The 19,570-nt window shown below is 43.0% G+C and overlaps 1 protein-coding gene across 4 annotated transcripts in view; it reads left to right on the top strand.

Annotated features, from left to right (window-relative positions):
- The window catches only part of PDE1A (phosphodiesterase 1A), a 144,779-nt gene that overhangs the window by 83,910 nt on the left and 41,299 nt on the right, over positions 1-19,570 (top strand). Inside the window, exon 1 of one of the 4 annotated variants that reach the window (XM_081875739.1) lies at positions 6,699-6,823. The exons of the other annotated variants lie outside the window; for them this stretch is intronic. Coding sequence (XP_081731865.1) covers positions 6,765-6,823 — 59 coding nt within the window. The 5' untranslated portion in view covers positions 6,699-6,764. Of the gene's footprint in view, positions 1-6,698; positions 6,824-19,570 lie in introns of those variants that run through there. 4 annotated transcript variants of the gene reach the window in all.

Raw genomic sequence — 19,570 nt, forward strand, 5'->3', positions numbered from 1 at the left:
CATTGCCATTATAAGAGGACAAGGGAGGTGTTATGTACTGAAGTTCTCACCCTGGGCCAGCAGGGGGATACTGTAGATAGTTTTCACTCAGGTCCACATATGCAAATACGGGATTGAAAGTGACGTTCAGTGATTGGATAGTTACAGAAAATGGTTACTGTTGCGTTCTAGTGGAGCTCTATAGAAGCAGGCTGGCTGAACCCTTCAGTTCAGTTCTGTTCTGGCCTGTGAATAAACAAGAACTGTTTGAAGAATCGCTGTGTTGTCTGATATGTTCACCCACAACTTAACAGGAGGTGTTCCTGGTGAGTTCTGGCCCCTCTTTTTCTAGAAAAATAGCACTGTTCCTAGAAGAAATAATCTTTCAGATATTATGTAGATAGAAATGTACCCCCTCACAATCCCTCTTTCAAAGATATACAAACAGCTCTGTGAAGACACATTTTAGCCAGAAGTGATTTCCAGGACATTCTGCAAGTGATTTGTTCTCAAATATTTAGAAAGGCTTTTTTCAGCAAGGTTTTTCCAATAGCGTGAAGAGCAATAGGTTAGGAAAGGTTAGATAAACAGTGTTACATCCATTACATATGTTTTAGACATTCAGAAGCCTTTCCCTATTGCAATAATAATAAAAAAGTAGAGTGCTGTTTTATAAGAGATATTTTGGCCCATAGTTCAGTTGTAAATCTAGCCAAATATTATATTGGATTTAATCTGCAAAGCTCAGGGGATGTCAGTAGTGCTTTGAAGGGAGTTGTGGGTGGGGGAATCAGATATAACGCTGGTCACATGGAAGTGTGTATGGGGTTGTTATTTTTACACACACAGCTGCCGCTGCATCAGATCTCTTGTCAGCAGCACAGTCTTACCTGCAAAACATTTAAATGGAGCAATTATGCCTTTAAATTGCTCCCTGGGAAAACAAGGCACTTGTCTTAAGTGCCTTGGCACACATATCACCCAGGGTTCCCATATGATGAGGCAAGCAAAGAAAACTTAACCATGCCTTGAATTGCCTGCCTGTTTTCCACGTGCAGCTATAATGAGCCTTGAAGGCACTGCAACTAACCTTGCTGCTGTGGTCCATTAACCTTGCAGTTAACATATGCTAAGCCATGCATCTTTCCCTCTGCCTATACTGTATATTTTTGCTCGTGATACATTGATTGGGTGTGTTTGTTTTTAAGAGTCTGAAAAGCATTATATATCAGAAGGAGGTTGACAGCAGTCTGTGTACCAAGATTATTCATGTGCCTAGTGGTTTACTTCGTAAAATGTTTACTGATTTCATTTTTATTGTGGTTCTGCTTAACTGTGCTTAAATATAAGGGTCAATTAACAATTTTACATTATTGTGTCTCATGGATAGCTCAGTTGGTTAGAGCATGGTGCTGATAACATCAAAGTTACAGGTTCAATCCCCATAAGAGGCAGTTGCATATATCTGCATTGAACTAGATGATCCTTAGGGTCCTTTTCAACTCTATGATTTATTTATTTGCTGCCCTGTCTCATAAGATCCCAGGGTGGGTTACAAATAAGTTCAATATCAAAACCCAAGTGTTTCTGCTTGCTTTGAACTCTTGCTTCCCGTTGTACCAAAATATCCCAAAGCACAATAAATGCCTAGGTTTACACACTTAAGAATGTAAGAGGAGCCTTGTTGGTTCTGACCAATGACCCATCTAGTCCATAATCCTGTTCTCACAGTGGCCAACCAATGGGGGAAGCTTAAAAGCAGATCCCAAATGCAATAGACCTCTCCCCAGCTGAAAACTCCTGTTTTATCACCTCTAGCTTAAACGGAGCCCAAGTTCCTTAGCTGATGACTAATGTATTGAGAATGATTTGTATGATCTGTCCCCATGGCTTGCATTCTTAAATTTCATGCATCATTTATGGATCTTTGACTTGTACCGTTCCCGTTATTGGGAGTCCGCTCACCTTCCGGGTGCGGCGGCATTGGGGGCCAGAGGCTGCACCCCACAGGACCTGATGAGGGGTTTCGGGTCACTGGGAACCCATCTGAACTGTTGAGGAGGGTGTAACAACCCTTTCGCCTATCAGGTGCTGGATCCAAGCCTGCCTGCGTGATTGGCCAATGGCAGGCAGGCTTGGATGCAGGGCTGACCTTGGGGGGTAGTCCTGATGGAGCAGGTAGGCTTCCTTCAGGTCCACCTCCAGGGCATTTAAGGACCTTGCACCTGGACCCTTTACCTGGTCGGTTCCTGTGACTTGTGGCTTGCGTTCTTCACTTTTAGATATAATTTATGGATATTTGACTTCTATCGTTCCAGTCCTGAGACTTTTTTGTATAAGGTGCTTAATAAGTGAAACAAAAAGGTTACGATACTGCATTTATGTCAATTCATCTCCTTTTACTCTTGTCTCCATCTTTACTCACTGCCCTTCTCAATTTCTGCTATCTCTTCTCTGCAGAATTTCTGTGCGGTAGCAGTCCACCGTCCAATTAGAAAGAGGGTATAGCAAATCGATTTGAAAAGTAGCTGTTCAGTCATAAGCGCTCCTTTGAATGCCACACAACATTCCCCAAGCAGAAAGGATTTACAGTGAAGTGAGGAAGAACCAGTAAAGGAAAATAGATATCATCTCTCCCACCCGTTTCCACCCCGAGCTAAGATTTATACTTGTTGTGCCAGAGTGACAGCAAGTAAATCCAGTTCTTCCTGCAAAGGCAGCTTCCAGCTCTCCAGCTTTCTATCTTTAAATGACAAACACTGCTTGGAAAGAAATTTCCATGCACCTGAAGTTTGACCCCAAACCACAAATAATGGGACAGGGAATGGCTTCCCAAATACTTTATATATATACAGTTTTTCCATGGTACATGATTTGCAACACAGCATTACTGGTGTGTGCCGACGTCTCGAAAAGGTCATAATTCTTTCACTAGGTTAATTCGTTCCAAACACGTACACACATAGAAGATGTGGGAGAGGAATCCCTTTTGGGATTATTCAGTGTATATTCAATCCATTTGAAATATTCTGATCTGAATAGTTCATTTGTCCTGAAGAGTTTTTACAGGGTTTTCATAGTCTACCGCAGGCTCCCTCAACCTCGGCCCTCCAGATGTTCTGAGACTACAATTCCCATCATCCCTGACCACTGGTCCTGCTAGCTAGGGATCATGGGAGTTGTAGGCCAAAAACATCTGGAGGGCCAAGGTTGAGGAAGCCTGGTCTACAGCCCATTTTGCAGTCTAAAGCTTTTGCAAAAGATAAGACTCCAAGCCCTCCTCTGCTATTTGCATACTTATAGTTACCTAGAAAATGTAATGGTGTGTCCACTGATATAATCACAGTTTTATCCTGTCAAGGCTGTTGCCATAAAGGGGGAAAGTGCTTGTCAGGGAACTGTGGATTCATACAGAGGCAGCGTCACAATGGACTTGGGTGGTTGGAAAGCGATTTGGTTTTCACCAGTACCATAATTGCTAATGTAGTGCTGGGGAGAAATGAGCTTGTTTCTGAGGTAAACTTTTATTTTTAAAACGATTAATGGTATGTGTGCGTGCACACACATACACAAAATTCATTTAGTTCAGTTTATAAGCATACATAAGTTCCTAGAAAAGGCACTTTATTTGCACACACGTTATAAGAAAAATACATTGATGCTAAATAATAATAATAATAATAATAATTTTATTTTATTTTATTTTATTTTATTTTATTTTATTTTATTTTATTTTATTTTATTTTATTTTATTTTATTTTATTTTATTTTATTTTATTTTATTTTATTTTATTATTTCCCCCCCACCCATCTGGGTTGCCCCAGCCATTCCAGGTGGCTTCTAATAAAGCAATATTCAATAATCCATTAAAATAATAAACAGTAAAATTTAACAACAGCAAATAATAATGAAACAGTTTACACTTATCCATTACAATAAAGAATTGCTATATAATAAAGATAGTGCATGCTCACAGCTTGATTACTTTAACCCCTTCCTTTCAAGTGAAATTCTATGTGATTGGCGAAAACTGACTTGAAATCTTATAATGGGAATTCATTACAGAACTGTACCTGTACAACCAGTTAGCTATGGAGTGCAATGTACTTTGTGGGTTTGGCCAGAGTTTGTGGTGTGTGATGCATTGCTGTTGCCTCGCGTCCTGTGGATTTGCACCTTTCCTTCTGAACGAAAACTTGCCAAGTGGAGTCTTCTTTTTCTTCAGTTGTAAAGCTGGCTGCAATACAGCTGGGATTGTTTGTACCGTACTGAGAATTCTGCGCTAAAATGTCTGTTGGTAAAGGAGAGTGCTTCTCCCGTGCTGTGATCCGATTCCTGACCAGCCTCCCAAAGCAGGATTGCAAACGAACAAAGAACGACATCTGACCTTCATGGTTTCTATCATTTCTCCTTACTCCCCTGCCCTTCCAAGTATTTGAGACTTTCTGCCATCCCACATTGTTGTATGTTGAAAGCATTAAAGAGACATAATGGAGTAGCTTCTCTGCTGGTATAAATTGGGCTCCAGCTCTGCAGCCCTGAATGGGTCTGTGTCTAGCTTTTGAAGCACCTGGGGATACAACTCAGTGTTTTCAATTTTCTCTTCCTTTCTGTGCTTGAAAGGATTCGGAAAAACTGAACTTTTTCTTCTTCTAGGGCAAGGCCAACACAGCATCGCATCCCATTTCTACATTAAAGCACCTCTTTTTTCCCCAACATGAAAAACTAAAAGCTTTTATAGTAAAGTGTATTGAGCAGCTTTCATTATAAAGACACCTTTCGGGGGACTAAAATGGTCGCTTTTGCACTTGGTACAAAAATTGGATATTCACATGCAGACTCCCTTAAAAGTGGAGTCATTACATAGTTCTGCTGCAGCAATCTCATATGCTATGGGAGGGGAAACCTCAAAATACATAGAGGGACACAGTATGCTCTTGAAAAATGCTATTTCCACATCCTTGTGGCTTCTAACCATCCCTCTAGTTCCACCGTCCAATGTCTTATTTAATGAAGCTTTGGCATATGTGTGTGGAACCTGCAGTCTTCCAGATATTGTTGGACTATAATTCCCATCATCCTTCATCCATGCTATGCTGTCTGGGGATGATGGGAGTTGGAGTTCATCTGAGAGGCACAGGTTTCACACTCTGGCCCTGTATGTTCAGGATTCATCCTCATATCCTTTGGTACATATTGAAGACAACATAAATGTACCGTACTTCCCCCAATCTTGTAAGAAGGTTACTATGTATCCTTAGAAAAATACATCTCCACCCTCTCCCATTTCAAGACATGTTGAGTTGTGATCTAGACACACATTAAACTACATCCGAGCTGAAATTTTTAAAGAAGATTTTCTGATGAAGTGCTGAAGAAATGTTAGGTAAAGGTAAAGGGACCCTTGACCATTAGGTCCAGTTGTGACCGACTCTGGGGTTGCTGCGCTCATCTCGCTTTACTGGCCGAGGGAGCCGGCATACAGCTTCTGGGTCATGTGGCCAGCATGACTAAGCCGCTTCTGGCGAACCAGAGCAGCACACGGAAACGCCATTTACCTTCCCGCCAGAGCGGTACCTATTTCTCTACTTGCACTTTGACGTGCTTTCGAACTGCTAGGTTAGCAGGAGCAGGGACCGAGCAACTGGAGCTCACCCCGTCGCTGGGATTCGAACTGCCAACCTTCTGATCAGCAAGTCCTAGGCTCTGTGGTTTAACCCACAGCGCCACCCATGTCCCTTTGAAGAAATGTTGGTTGGGGCTAAATGGCATGCTGAAGTAGGGTACTTCCGATGGAAGAAATAGACAATGTTGCAAGAGTGTCAAAACTCACTGAAATGGTATGATTAAGAGAAGGCAGGCAAAGCAAAGAATGATTTGAGAGATTATGGTCCCCTTTTATTAATTACATGAAAGAGGAGTACAATTCGGAACCATTTAAAAGTTTTTCACTGCTGCTATAATTTATGTATATTTCGTATATAAGTTTGTACTGTTTTATTCCTGGCAGCCAACTGATGAGGGAGAAAGAAAGAAGCCATCTCATGTCCTCAGATGCTTTGGTGGTGTATGATTTAACCTGGCTGAGTAGAGGGAAAACTTGCATTTGATGTGTGGAGAGAGCGAGAGCGAGAGCGAGAGAGTGAGAGAGCGAGAGAGAGAGAGAAAGAAAGAAAGAAGGAAGATTTCATTTCACTTTTAATTTGAATATCGCCTCTCTATATTACTATACACAAGGCGATGTACAGCAACAAAGAACGCGTGCCTTAAAATAACCTGAACCAATACAAAAAATCATAATAAAACGTAACTTTAAAACATAATGACATATTAAATAAAGTAATGTTAGAATATAACAGTACACAATAAAATTAACTCTCAAAACAACAGCAAATAAGCAGAAATTCACTCTTAACAAATACAATAAATAATTACTAAACTATGATCAATGAAAATAACTGCAAGTTACAGACACCCCTATCTGCTGTGGGTTGAAAGCAGCATCTTTCTCTCAGTCAATAAGGGCACAGGGTATCTTTTTCTCTTTCTGCCAGGTGATCAGCATCTGTGGGAAGGAAGGCACGGTGGCCAATTTCTCCTTTAAGTTGGCCATTATCAGTCTGAGGCTTATACGCCTGTCGGTCTTCAGGCAGAAAGCATCAGTATGACATCACAATGGCCAGCCATTCTTTTGCAGCTGCATGAGCCTTGGGGGCAGCGGGTGGGCAGGGGCAACACTGATCAGCCTCTTTTCACACTGAATCCAGCCACCGCCTGTGGCAGCATGTATCTCCCTCTCAGGCAGAAGCAGGGAAATTCAGACAATTACTCTTTCTCATTGAGGTGAGTTTGTGCAGGAACAGATGGGAACCAGCGGCAGAGCATATGCTGCTCAGGGTGGGCACGCTCCCTAGGGGGGCATGGCGTGGAGGGTGCCCTCCTAGGTGCAGGATAGTCGCTTGGATGCCTGGAGTGGTGCATGTGTTCTGCAGCCGGGGGCGGAGCAAGCCGCCCATGGCGGACATTCGACACACCACCTGCCTGCGACTCCAAAGGCTCCCCCAAGCTGTCAAAACAAAGGGGAAGGGGGAAATGCTGCAGCCAAAGTGGCGCAGCTCCCCCCTTACCCCGACAGCTCAGGTAGGCTTGCAAGTTGTGGGTGGGTGGCACGCCGAATGTCACCCCCCTCAGTGAGGGTTGTTGGGATACTGCTGGGGAGACGGGGGCATTTGGCAGGCCCCCAGCTGGCAGCCAGGCGATCTCTGGTATAAATCAGTGACACGAGCCTCAGATACGTTTAGAGACTCAGCACGCTCTTATCAGCAGAGGGAATAAATCTTCACAACGGAAGTGGTGGACAGAGACATGTGTAAGCGTATTTGCAAGCGTTTATCCAGCATAGTTCAGGAACAAAGGAAAAAACATGTCTGCTTCCCTTTGTGTCCAAGCAAACAGGAGTAATGCAAAAGCAATAGACAAACGTAAGTTCCCAGCAGACTGTGTTGGAAGTAAACAGGCATGTGACACACAACAGTCATGCCTGTCCCTCTTAAGGTGGAGCGGAACTATATCCAAACAAGGGCACCCGGGGCGGTCTGCCCCCATTGCCCCCCTTCCTACGCCCCTGATGGGAACAGCCTCTTTCTCAATGAAGTGGGCACAGTTGCTGCAAGTCTCAGATCACACCCGCACCATGCACTTAAAGCTCATTTAAACCACCTAGCCTCCTCCCAAATGCTGGGAACCATAATTTATTAAGTGTGCTTGGATGTTATAGCTCTGAGGAGGAAGTTTCAGTTCCCAGGATTCTTTGGGAGAAGCTGTGGGCTTCAAATGTACGGAGTGACTTGACCTTGCTTTTTGAGATGTGGAGAGAGAAGCAGCAGGTAGAAAAGGGGGGAAGTGGTTTGGTAAAGGTAGCCTAGGCTGGTGAATCAAATATGGATGGCAAAGACACACAAGAAGGCCTTATTGCTATCTACTGTCTCTCTAGAACTGCATTTTCCTTCCTATAATGTCTTTAAAAGTCAGACTGCCTTCCAGAAGTAATGCAAGTCTTTTTAAAGCAGGAATTAGTAATTGGAAATAATTATGGGACAACTTTAATGGGGTCGTTAGAGGAAGAGGGGTCTCTTAGACCCATGTAATGATGTTCCGTGCGTCCAAATAATTATGACTCTTATGTATTGCTGATGGAATACTTTGCCATAAAGGAACACTGTGCTCATATTTTCTCTTTACTGTATGTGGGAATGTGCCTTAGGGCTGAAAAACCTCAATTTCTTAAAGAAGCCAGTTCTTTTTCCGATTCATTTCAGATGCTTTTAATTTTTATAGTTTATGTTGTGTTTCCCTTGTGCGAACAGTGCAGCCTCTGGCAGCAAATGGATTCCTGAACATTCCAACAGCTCAGAGAACATAGCTCTTGGAATAGTTGCAGTCCAGCTTCTATTAGAGAAGGAAATGTCACTTTGACTGGGTGTGGAGGATTCCCTGGTCCTGAATGGGGTAACCGTGCCCCTGAAGGACCAGGTGCGCAGCCTGGGAGTCATTTTGGACTCACAGCTGTCCATGGAGGCACAGGTCAAATCTGTGTCCAGGGCAGCTGTTTACCAGCTCCATCTGGTACGTAGGCTGAGACCCTACCTGCCTGCGGACTGTCTCGCCAGAGTGGTGCATGCTCTGGTTATCTCCCGCTTGGACTACTGCAATGCGCTCTACGTGGGGCTACCTTTGAAGGTGACTTGGAAACTACAACTAATCCAGAATGCGGCAGCTAGACTGGTGACTGGGGGCGGCCGCCGAGACCACATAACACCGGTCTTGAAAGACCTACATTGGCTCCCAGTACGTTTCCGAGCACAATTCAAAGTGTTGGTGCTGACCTTTAAAGCCCTAAACGGCCTCGGTCCAGTATACCTGAAGGAGCGTCTCCACCCCCATCATTCTGCCTGGATGCTGAGGACCAGCACCGAGGGCCTTCTGGCGGTTCCCTCATTGCGAGAAGCAAAGCTACAGAGAACCAGGCAGAGGGCCTTCTTGGTAGTGGCGCCCGCCCTGTGGAACGCCCTTCCAGCAGATGTCAAAGCGATAAACATTCAGAAGACATCTTAAGGCAGCCCTGTTCAGGGAAGTTTTTAACGTGTGATATTTTACTGTATTTTTGGTTTCTATGGAAGCCGCCCAAAGTGGCTGGAGAGGCCCAGCCAGATGAGCGGGGTATATAATAATTATTATTATTATTATTATTATTATTATTATTATTATTATTATTATTAAAGCCTCACAAAGGCTAGGCACAGTAGTTGCTGTGTGGGATTGTCTGGCTGGGAACAGGTCAGAAAGTAGGGGAGCTGAGGGGTGGGTGTGGATGTGGATGATTCATTGGAAAATTAATTCAGACAAGATAGAAGTACTTTTGGCATGAGATTGTCTGAGATGGGGCCTTTTCTAAAGTGGTACTAAGACTCTGAGACTCCCCATATTTGGTCCCTTTGCTGCCAGTTTTCCCAATTTGCTGCCATTTTAATTCAGAGGGCATTTATGGAGCCCTCTGGAGAGCAAGGGTCTTGGTTTTTCTACCGACTGGGTATGCTTATTGCTGCTTTTTGACCCCCCCCCTTTTGCTTTATTCCTGTGTTTGAGGCTCTTCGTTGTGAGCTTGTCAACATGCTCTTGCAAGAAAGGTGGGATACGAATATTTCAGTGAGTCAGTCAAACTAAAGGTGACTGAAGAACATTTGTAGAATCGGCAGCGGATTGAGAAATGTGAACTTTGGGGAAGTCTAGATTGAAAAGGCAGTTGAAAAGGGAGCCAGCATGGTGTAGTGGTTAAGAGCGGTGGACTCATAATCTGGTGAACCGGGTTTGCGTCTCCACTCCTCCACATGCAGCTGCTGGGTGACCTTGTGCTAGTCACACTTCTCTGAAGTCTCTCAGCCTCGCTTACCTCACAGAGTGTTAGTTGTGGGGGAGGAAGGGAAAGGAGAATGTTGGCCACTTTGAGACTCCTTAATATAGTGATAAGTGGGATATCAAATCCAAACTCTTCTTCTCTTCTTGAGAAAGGCAGAGGAAGCTAGGGAAAAGCCGAGAGAGGGGGCTCTGAAGAAACCTCTGCAGAACTTCAGCTCAGGAGGGGCTGGGTGGGGTCATACTGATTAGGGAGAGGCCAGGGAGGGACAGGGGTACTAGGGAGACTGACAGGGAGGGTGGCTAAAGGATGGAGGCCAAAGTACGTCATGGGTTGAAAAGCACAAACTTGAGAAAGAATAGGCAATGCAGACATTGCAGAGAGGAAGTACTATGCAGAAATTACGATGCTCAATAAGTCTTCCTATCATCAAGAAGAAAAGAAAGAGAGGGATGGAGACTAGGGATACAGCGTTGCTTCATCAAGACTTCAGATTCTAGAGTCACTTTTGCACCTGACAGGCTTCTTGTAACTTTAAAGCAGGTCTGGGGAGCCTGTGGCTTGCCAGACATTGATGAATTCCAGCTCCCATCATCCCTGACCATTAATTGTGCTGGCTGGGGCTGAAGGGACTGCGAGCCCAACAACTTCTGGAGGGCCTCGGGTTCCTGGCTTTAAAGGGTTGCATTGGAAAGGGAGCAGTGGCCACAAAGGTTCAGTACTGTTAGTGAAACTTAATAACCTTGCAAACATAAGGGGAGGACTAAGAAGAATCAGTTGGCAGGAATGAAACATGGATACTGAATTTTACATTTTGAATTGAACAGACCAGTCAATTTTTTTTTTTTTTTATCTTTTTACTACTATTTATTATTATTATTTGAACACACCAGAGACAGCAGGATAGCTGAAAAAGCTGAAAAATGTCTTAGTAAATATGAATAATTTGAGCTTTACTGTTCGGTCAGGTGGGCCCCTGGCATTGCATCTGCTAAGTGCCCCATCAGCGCTGCAGAAAGCTTTGCCACAGAAGCAAAAATAGCAGAGCTTGTTTTCATTTCGCCTGTGTGATCACACGGGCTATGGTTCTTAAGATCTCAGCACCAGACTAGATCTCTTTAAATCGGATGGGGGGAACAACCCCCCCCCCAATGTTATGGTACTGGTCAGTATTATGTTTCTGCTTTATGTAATCCAAATGGTCATTTCCAAACAGAAACGTCTCAACAAAGAATATTGACACAGATGTGAGGGTTAGGAAAGCAAAATGTAGCTTCCAAGGGGTACGTGTGTAGGGAATGTCAGGTGAGTAATTTGGAATTATCCTGCATCATTTGTAGCCCAACATGCTGAGAACAACTCTGTAATACATTTGTGTCCTCCCGGAGCCTCAACCTTTTTTTTTTTTTCAGTTCTGAGACATGGGGCTGGGTGGGTGAGTAGGTGGAGCACAACCCTCCATCCCTGATGGGCTGCATTAAGTGTGATGAGTCACAAGTTGTACAAGCCAAGTTTTAATAGATGTTTTCAGAACAAACGGCAGTTTTGTTTGGAAGAGGTTCCTGAGGCTTATGAGGCTTGAACCCTCGGTGACGGTTCATTTAAAATAGTTGTTTTACAGCAGGAGCCGCCCGCCGATTCTTGGGAATCGTGGGCACATTTGCAAACAGGAGAAACCACAATCGCACATCTGCAAGTGCTCATACACACATCTGGGCCACTAGCAGTGGCATAACGTGGTGATGGGGGCACAGGGACAGCTGCCCTGGGTGCAAATTTGTTAGGGGCGCAAAATTTCAACACCTGGTGCTGCCTCAATACAGCCGTGTGCTTCTGTCACTGGGCTCCGTTGCAAAGGGCTTCTCCATGCAAAACAGGAAGTGGCACCCCCAGACAACAGAACGACTCTTCTTTTCTTTTTCTTTTTCTTTATAATCTTTATCTCTTTTTTAAAGTTTACAAAAAACAGAACATAGATTAATCCTTTCACCCACATATACCAAAAAGAAAAATGATACATAGAAGAAAACATGAAAAGAAAAAGAAAAGAAAAAGGGGGGGGGGAGAAAAAGAAAAATATATTTGTCAAATACACAAAATTATTTAAGGAGTGCAAACCATATTGAATATTCTATACCCAAAATTCCTAGAAAGACATTACCTTCATATTCCATCTTTTCTTTTTTTCTTTACCATCACATTCTTTCTATTTCACTAAACTGGTTTGAGTCCCTTATATGTTCATTGACTTCCCCCTATCTCTTTGCAGTTTCCACATTTCTCTTACATTTAAATAATCTGCATTCCATTATTAAAAAAGAAAATTCCCTTATATCTGTGAAGTTAGTCTAGGCACAGACAAGTGTTGTTGTTGGAAACATATTTTGTCATAATTTTTAAAGCAATCCCATTCTTTTTTAACCCTGTCGCCTGAGTGACTTCTTATTAATTCCATCATTTTGGCTAGTTCAAGGTACTCACACAACTTTAATTGCCTTTCGTCTTTTGTTGGTGTTAACTCATTTTTCCAGTATTTTGCTGGAATATTCTGGCTGCTGTTGTCGCATAAAGAAACACGCTTTTATTTTCATTTGGAATGCTTATCGTTAAAATGCCTAATAAAAAAGTTTCGGGTTTCTTTAAGAATGTACATTTTAGCATTTTTTTTTAGTTCCTCATAAATCATGTCCCATTTTTTTAATTTGGGGACAAGTCCACCACATGTGGAATAAGGTTCCTTCATTTTGTTTGCATCTCCAACACTTGTTGCTATTATTTTTATCTATTTTAGCTAATTTGGATGGGGTCAGGTACCATCTGTAAGTCATTTTCATAAAGTTTTCTTTAACCAGATAGCACGCAGTAAATTTTAAGTCTTTTTTCCATAATTCTTCCCATTCAACTCTTCTTTTCTTATCTGTGCTGCTGTGATCTCCTGGGTGATGTGGATGCCGTTAGGCAGTTGAATGTGCATGCCTAGTTGGTCCGTTTCCCCTTCCTCTCACCCCCTGCGTAGCCCCGGGGGCTGCCAACCCACGCTACACCACTGGCCATGAGACATTAGCCTTATAAAAAGCATTTTCACTTTCTACAAGTCTAATTTGGGAGGACAATTTTCCTGGAGGGTTAATCTCTCCTTCCTAGCTGCAATGCCCAGAAAGATCACATACCCCAGCTGTGATGGTGCGTATTTTCAGGTGTGTAGGGAAGCAACACAGCTGGGGAGTAGAGGGGTATTTCTTACCTCCTCTGCTACAACCCACCCACCAAAATGGCCCCTCCTCCATTGTAATTGTAGCAGAAGGCTTCTTTGCACACATGACCACCTTAGCACATGGCTGAAGTGGGTGCCGCGTGCTGAAAGAGTCGTGAATTCTTCCTGCATGTCCATTGGAACAAGTGTCAAAGGTTACTTTTCATTTCTTTCTTTGTGCATTTCCCACAAACGAAAGTTAACAGAGGTGTCAACCAGTGTCAACACCACAGTACAAAGGGAGCAAGGCTCTCAAAAACGTGCATATGTATGGTTTCCTCAGATGTCTGGCCTCCAAATCTGACAGGTCTTTCTTTTTAAATGTTGCAGGTGAGTTTTCTTTTCTGTTACAGTGAGCTGCTGACCTCCTGAACTGAAGTGGCATTTCTGAAGGCTTAATTAGCTGTGCTGATAAGAGGAATCATTATGAAACCTTAAAGATGTTCTTGGTGATACTCAGCACACAGATGCTCCCCATGGACTGGCCTTAACCGGCTCCACATGCTGTTCTCACTGATATGTCAGCTACATTTATTAGCTCAGGAAATGAAAAACACCACCAATGCCCACTTATTTAACCGTACATCTTTTGCCCTTCTGTGATTTTTTTGACCTATTCTTAACTGCTCTGAGTTTGGTTTTCTTTTCTTTTCAGCGTTACACTGTGCATTCAGATTATGTCCAGCTCTATTTCATAATGCATTATTGGATAAATATGACGTGCAGTGTAAATTAGTAATGCAGAGTCTTCTTCAGTAAAAGAATAAAAGCTTTACTGAGTTAAAATAAACTCATTTGCAAATACAGTGGTACCTCTGGTTACGAACTTAACTCATTCCAGAGGTCCGTTCTTAACCTGAAACCATTCTTAACCTGAGGTACCACTTTAGCTAATGGGGCCTCCTGCTGCCTCTGTGCCACCAGAGTGCGATTTTTGTTCTCATCCTGAGGTAAAGTTCTTAACCTAAGGTACTACTTCCGGGTTAGCGGAGTCTGCAACCCGAAGTGTTTGTAACCCGAGGTGTTTGTAACCCGAGGTACCACTGTAACAGCATGGCGAACAGAAGATTAAACTAGCTTCAGAGCATACACAGAGTTACTGAGTCACACAGAGTCTCCATTGAGCACAGGCTTCACAGAGTACAGACTCCACCTTACACACAGAGAGACATAGACTGAGAGAGACACTGAGTCTGCCTGCAAGCAGATACAATACTTATACAGTGGTACCTCGGGTTACATACGCTTCAGGTTACAGACTCCGCTAACCCAGAAATAGTGCCTCGGGTTAAGAACTTTACTTCAGGATGAGAACAGAAATCGTGCTCCGGCGGCGCGACGGCAGCAGGAGACCCCATTAGCTAAAGTGGTGCTTCAGGTTAAGAACAGTTTCAGGTTAAGAACGGACCTCTGGAACGAATTAAGTACTTAACCCGAGGTACCACTGTACAGGGAATGAGTCATCCTCAAGATGAGTCACAGTGATTCAGCATGCTAAATGATTCTGCAGCTTTTCAGCATTTCACAACATTTCTAGACTCCTTTACTGCTTCTGCTCTCAAATACCTTTGTCACATGACAAAATATGTTTTATGGTCCCTTTTTGGAAGTGGAACAGTCACCTTGCACCACAGCCTCAGAACTGGGACTCTATAGCTTCCGTCCTGAGATAGCTCAGTCAGTAGAGCATGAGCCTTTTAATCTCAGGGTTGGACTAGGTAACTCTAGTGATCCCTTCCAATTCTACAACTCTATGAGTCCCATGGCTGAATGCTTCTCCACCTATCCAAAACTTTCAAGACCTGGCAGGTCAAGATGAGTCCCCTGTTCCTCCCTATCTAATTCCCGCCACCTTCATCTTCACATCTCATCTCTTAGGCATACTCAAAATCTTAAGTAATCATTTGTCTCTGTGTGGTTTCTATTTTAACATCAGCGGTAACCTTGGGAATAAATTTCGCTCTTGACATCAGCTCGTCCAGTTATCTGATTGGTTGCTCTCACTTGGCAACATTGTGATCTAATGCATGAGCTCAATAGTCAAGATGGTTTAAAACCTTAGAACCTCACTCATATTGCAAAAGTGGGGATGAGACATCCTTAGAGGAGGGAGAGATGCAATTTTTTGCCAATCTCCCACCTTTCCCGCTTACTCACTCACTACTATTGCCGCCTCCACCTCTAGATGGGCGAAATATGCAAAGCACAATGCGTGAGGGTGCCTAAGCTGGATTCAACCATTAGATGACAAATCAGGTTGAAACTGGCTAGTTTTGTGTCCTGATTAGTAATTTATAAAATGTCTTTTCATACATGCAATTCTCAAAGTATTTATCATAGCTCTACTCTTGTTGGGAAGACATAATGGATTTCATTAAAGGTTTGGTATTTTTGTCCAAGAGGTATTTTTCACTGGTAAAATCTTCAGTCTCTCTCTCTCTCTCTCTCTCTCTCTCTCTCTCTCTCTCTGTGTGTGTGTGTGTGTGAATGCGCAAGCCACCCACTCAAGCTATTGAAAATGCACATACAAAGAAAGATAATTTGTGTCTTCCAGCCAAATGCCAAGTGAAAGGCGTTTGTGTACAATTTACCTTGGTGTGATAGATGCAGAAATAATGAAATAAGCAGCTCATAAAGAACTTTGTCAGGACATCCATTACTCAAATGGAACTTGAAATCTCAAAGGAACCAAAGAAGCACCACACACATAGTGGACTGTCAACATACCTTATCACAGCATTAAGAAAAGTTAGCTGCATTTTCTGAGCAGTTTTTTTTTAAAAAAAAACTTCCCTGAAGATTCCATCGTAGGCTAAATCAAGGGTAATAACTTGGTCTGCTACTGCATAGATCAGTTAAATTACTATTATTATTTTTTTTTAAAAAAAAAAGTGCATGCAATTTTAAAACCTTTCCAAAACACAGCTTTTTCCAAACTAAAAACAACAGCCAAATTTACCTGGGGCTAGAAACGGGTGGTATGTACTACTGCCACTCAAGTCTGAAAAGGCATGTCGGAGGCAGAATTGTAAAAGTGTTTTCTCATAAATGGATCTACAGTAAAAAACAGTATGGTCCTAAAAGAAGGATGAAGATGAAATGCTCATCTTGTACCAATTTCGCCACGAGCCCTTGGAATCTGGTTGATTACGCAGCTGGGCAAGGCTTTGCAATGGGTATCCAGGGCACCACTTGGCAGAATGAACAGAACACGACGGGGGGGTTTATCACATGTTGAAGTAAGTGAAGTAATACTTCCAATGAGATCTCAGAAGGTCATCAAAAGCAGAATCTAAAACTGTCCAGCTGCTCCAAACTTATCTCTGGATGAGGCCTGCAGTGCTCTCAGTCAGTGTTTTGCATGCACGAACCCATTGCAGCGCAAAGCATTACAGTGGTACCTCGGGTTAAGAACTTAATTCGTTCTGGAGGACCGTTCTTAACCTGAAATTGTTCTTAACCTGAAGCACCACTTTAGCTAATGGGGCCTCCAGCTGTCACTGCGCTGCCGGAGCACGATTTCTGTTCTCATCCTGAAGCAAAATTTTTAACCCAAAGCACTATTTATGGGTTAGTGCAGTCTGTAACCTGAGTATGTAACCCGAGATACCACTGTATACGTCACCCAGAGTTGAGCAATCGGATATCAAGTGTACAGGAATGTGGGAACTGGCCCAGTCCATAAATTGCAAGTCTGAGCACAATTCAAAGTGTTGGTGCTGACCTTTAAAGCCCTAAATGGCCTTGGTCCAGTATACTTGAAGGAGCGTCTCCACCTACATCGTTCTGCCCGGACACTAAGGTCCAGCGCCGAGGGCCTTCTGGCAGTTCCCTTGCTACAAGAAGCCAAGTTACAGGGAACCAGGCAGAGGGCCTTCTCGGTAGTGGCACCCACCTTGTGGAACGCCCTCCCACCAGATGTCAAACAGAAAAATAACTACCAAACTTTTAAAAGACATCTGAAGGCAGCCCTGTTTAGGGAAAGTTTTAATGTTTAATAGGTTACTGTATTTTAGTGTTTTATTGGAAGCCGCCCAGAGTGGCTGGGGAATAAATAATAAATTTTTATTATAATTATTATTATTCCAAAGAATAAAACAAAATTGGGATTAAGGGGTTTTATCAGGACAGTGGAGGGCATGCGTCATAGGTGCCAATTCCATGGGGTCCTGGGTGCCCAAGAACCCACAAAATTCCCCATGTAGGTGCTGGGAACCCACAAATTTCAGACCTGGGCTCCCATGGTCGCAGGGCCAAACTGGCACTCTTGGCACTGTGTGCTGTGTCCTGCACAGGGTGGGGCACAACAATGGGGGGGGGTCCAAGGAGGGACAGTTGTAGAAGAGTGAGAAATGTCCCTATTTTCATCTGTGGAATGTCAGAGGGCATGGAATAGGACCAGGCTGATCTTATTATTGCTTCAATATTCCTTGGGTGTTCAAAAGCGTATAACCCCTAATGGCAACCTCCATTTGCCACTCTCTGTCTTTAAGTAAATGCGAAGAGCCAGAATGGATCAATGTTGTTTTGCAAGCAGCATTCAAAAGGGCAGTTGCTCTAGAAGTACTAGCCTTTGGCCTTTGCGCTAATCAACACGCAGAAAATGACACCGGGGCACCTCGGTGCTGCAGTACTTCAAACGTTCAGCAGAAGTTGGGAAAGGTTTGTGTAGCCTTTTCGTATTGCATTTATTAAGTGTAATCGAGCTTGATCAAATATTGAGCACAGATCTAACGAAATCCTAGAGGATGTACCTTGGGGCCTCATTATTTTCAATTAATTATCATTTTATAGGTAGGCTCTGAACTATGCCTAGGGAACTGCACCAGCACACCTTAATTCTTCACACAGGAGGAAGAAATGTGTAAAACTAATTTTCTCAAAGGAAATTAAATGGCCACTAAAGCTGAATCTCATTTAAAATGTATCTCTTTTGCCCAGAGCTTGTACACGATTAGAAGTTGAGCACGATCACAGATGTAGTCTTACGAGTATTAACAAAATCATATTAAAACTGATACTGTACTGGTCTTTTTCTTTCTTTCTTTCTTTTACTCTGAAAATTATTTCTCCCTCACCCCGTTGTGCTTTAAAGCAAAAATCCTGGACTGCATTTTAGTTTGGGAGAGTGGGAAATTAAGAAGAAAAACCTTTATGGGTTAGGAATCATGTTTGTTCTAGAGGTTAGCATAAACAGCTTAGTACAGGGTTCCCTGAACTTAGGTCTCCAGCTGTTTTTGGACTATGATTCCCATCATCCCTCACCACTGGTCCTGCTAGCTAGGAATGATGGGAGGTGTAGTCCAAAAACAGCTGGAGACCCAAGTTTAGAAAACCTGGTTTAGTAAAAGGAAACTATGGTTGGTGGATGTTACCACTGTTTAATGTGAACTTTAATTTGTATTACTGTTTGCATGGTGATATTTTTCTCCTGTATAAATGCAACATCACTTTCACTTTTGTCTGTATGATTGATGATCGACCATATCCTCTTCTGTTTCCATTAGTTCAGTCACAAGGTATCCTGCCCTGCTCACACCATGACACATGATTATTCCTCAAAAGCAGGATGGGAAATTTGTCTCTTTCTGGATGTCATTGGACTACAACTCCCATAATGCCTGACTGCTGCTGGCAATGCTAGCTGAGACTGATGAGAGTTGTGGTCAAACAGCATTTGGAAGGCCACGAATTCCCTCTTCCTAATTAAGTGCTTGCATTGTTTATATCTAGCTACTTGGAGGGGCAAAAACAAATGATCACAAATAGCCTGAAAATGTGCTGCTTTATTTCAATTTCATATTGACTCCTAAGCCTTTGAATTCTACCAGGTAAATAGAGTTGCCAGACACTGACAGCAGCAGTAGGGGTTGGAGAGGGGGGGAAACCCCTTCAAGAATTGATGGCACACTTAATTTATTTATGATAATTTATGGACCAAAACCCAAAAGTTTCCTAGTGTTTTTCACTAGTGCAAAGTAAATTGCAAGTGCACATGAATTCATATATCCCATGTGGTGCAGTTTGACTTGTGGCGAGGATCAAGGGTGAGAATTGAAGTCTTAAAAACCCCAAATTTCACATCCACAAGTCTAATGATGCCTTCCAAAGCACAGGCAGGAGTTCCTATTCCTTTGGATATAGTCTGCGTGCATTTTCATTGAAATGAATGAAGTCTTCATACATGTAGTGGAGCTCCAGGTGTACAATGGAGTATACTTGGGGCCTGCATTCTGGGTAAAATTATGTCAGCCTAGATAGCTCAGTTGGCTAGAGCATAGTGCTGATAATGCCAAGGTTGCAGGTTCAATTCCCCATATGGGACAACTGCATATTCTGGCATTGCAGGGTGTTGGACTAGGACTGGGTATCCTTAGGGTTCCTTCCAGTTTTATGTCTAGGATTTTGGTATATGAGGTAGTAT

This window comes from Podarcis erhardii, assembly GCF_964252035.2.
Source record: "Podarcis erhardii genome assembly, chromosome: 1".
Lineage (NCBI taxonomy): Eukaryota > Metazoa > Chordata > Lepidosauria > Squamata > Lacertidae > Podarcis > Podarcis erhardii.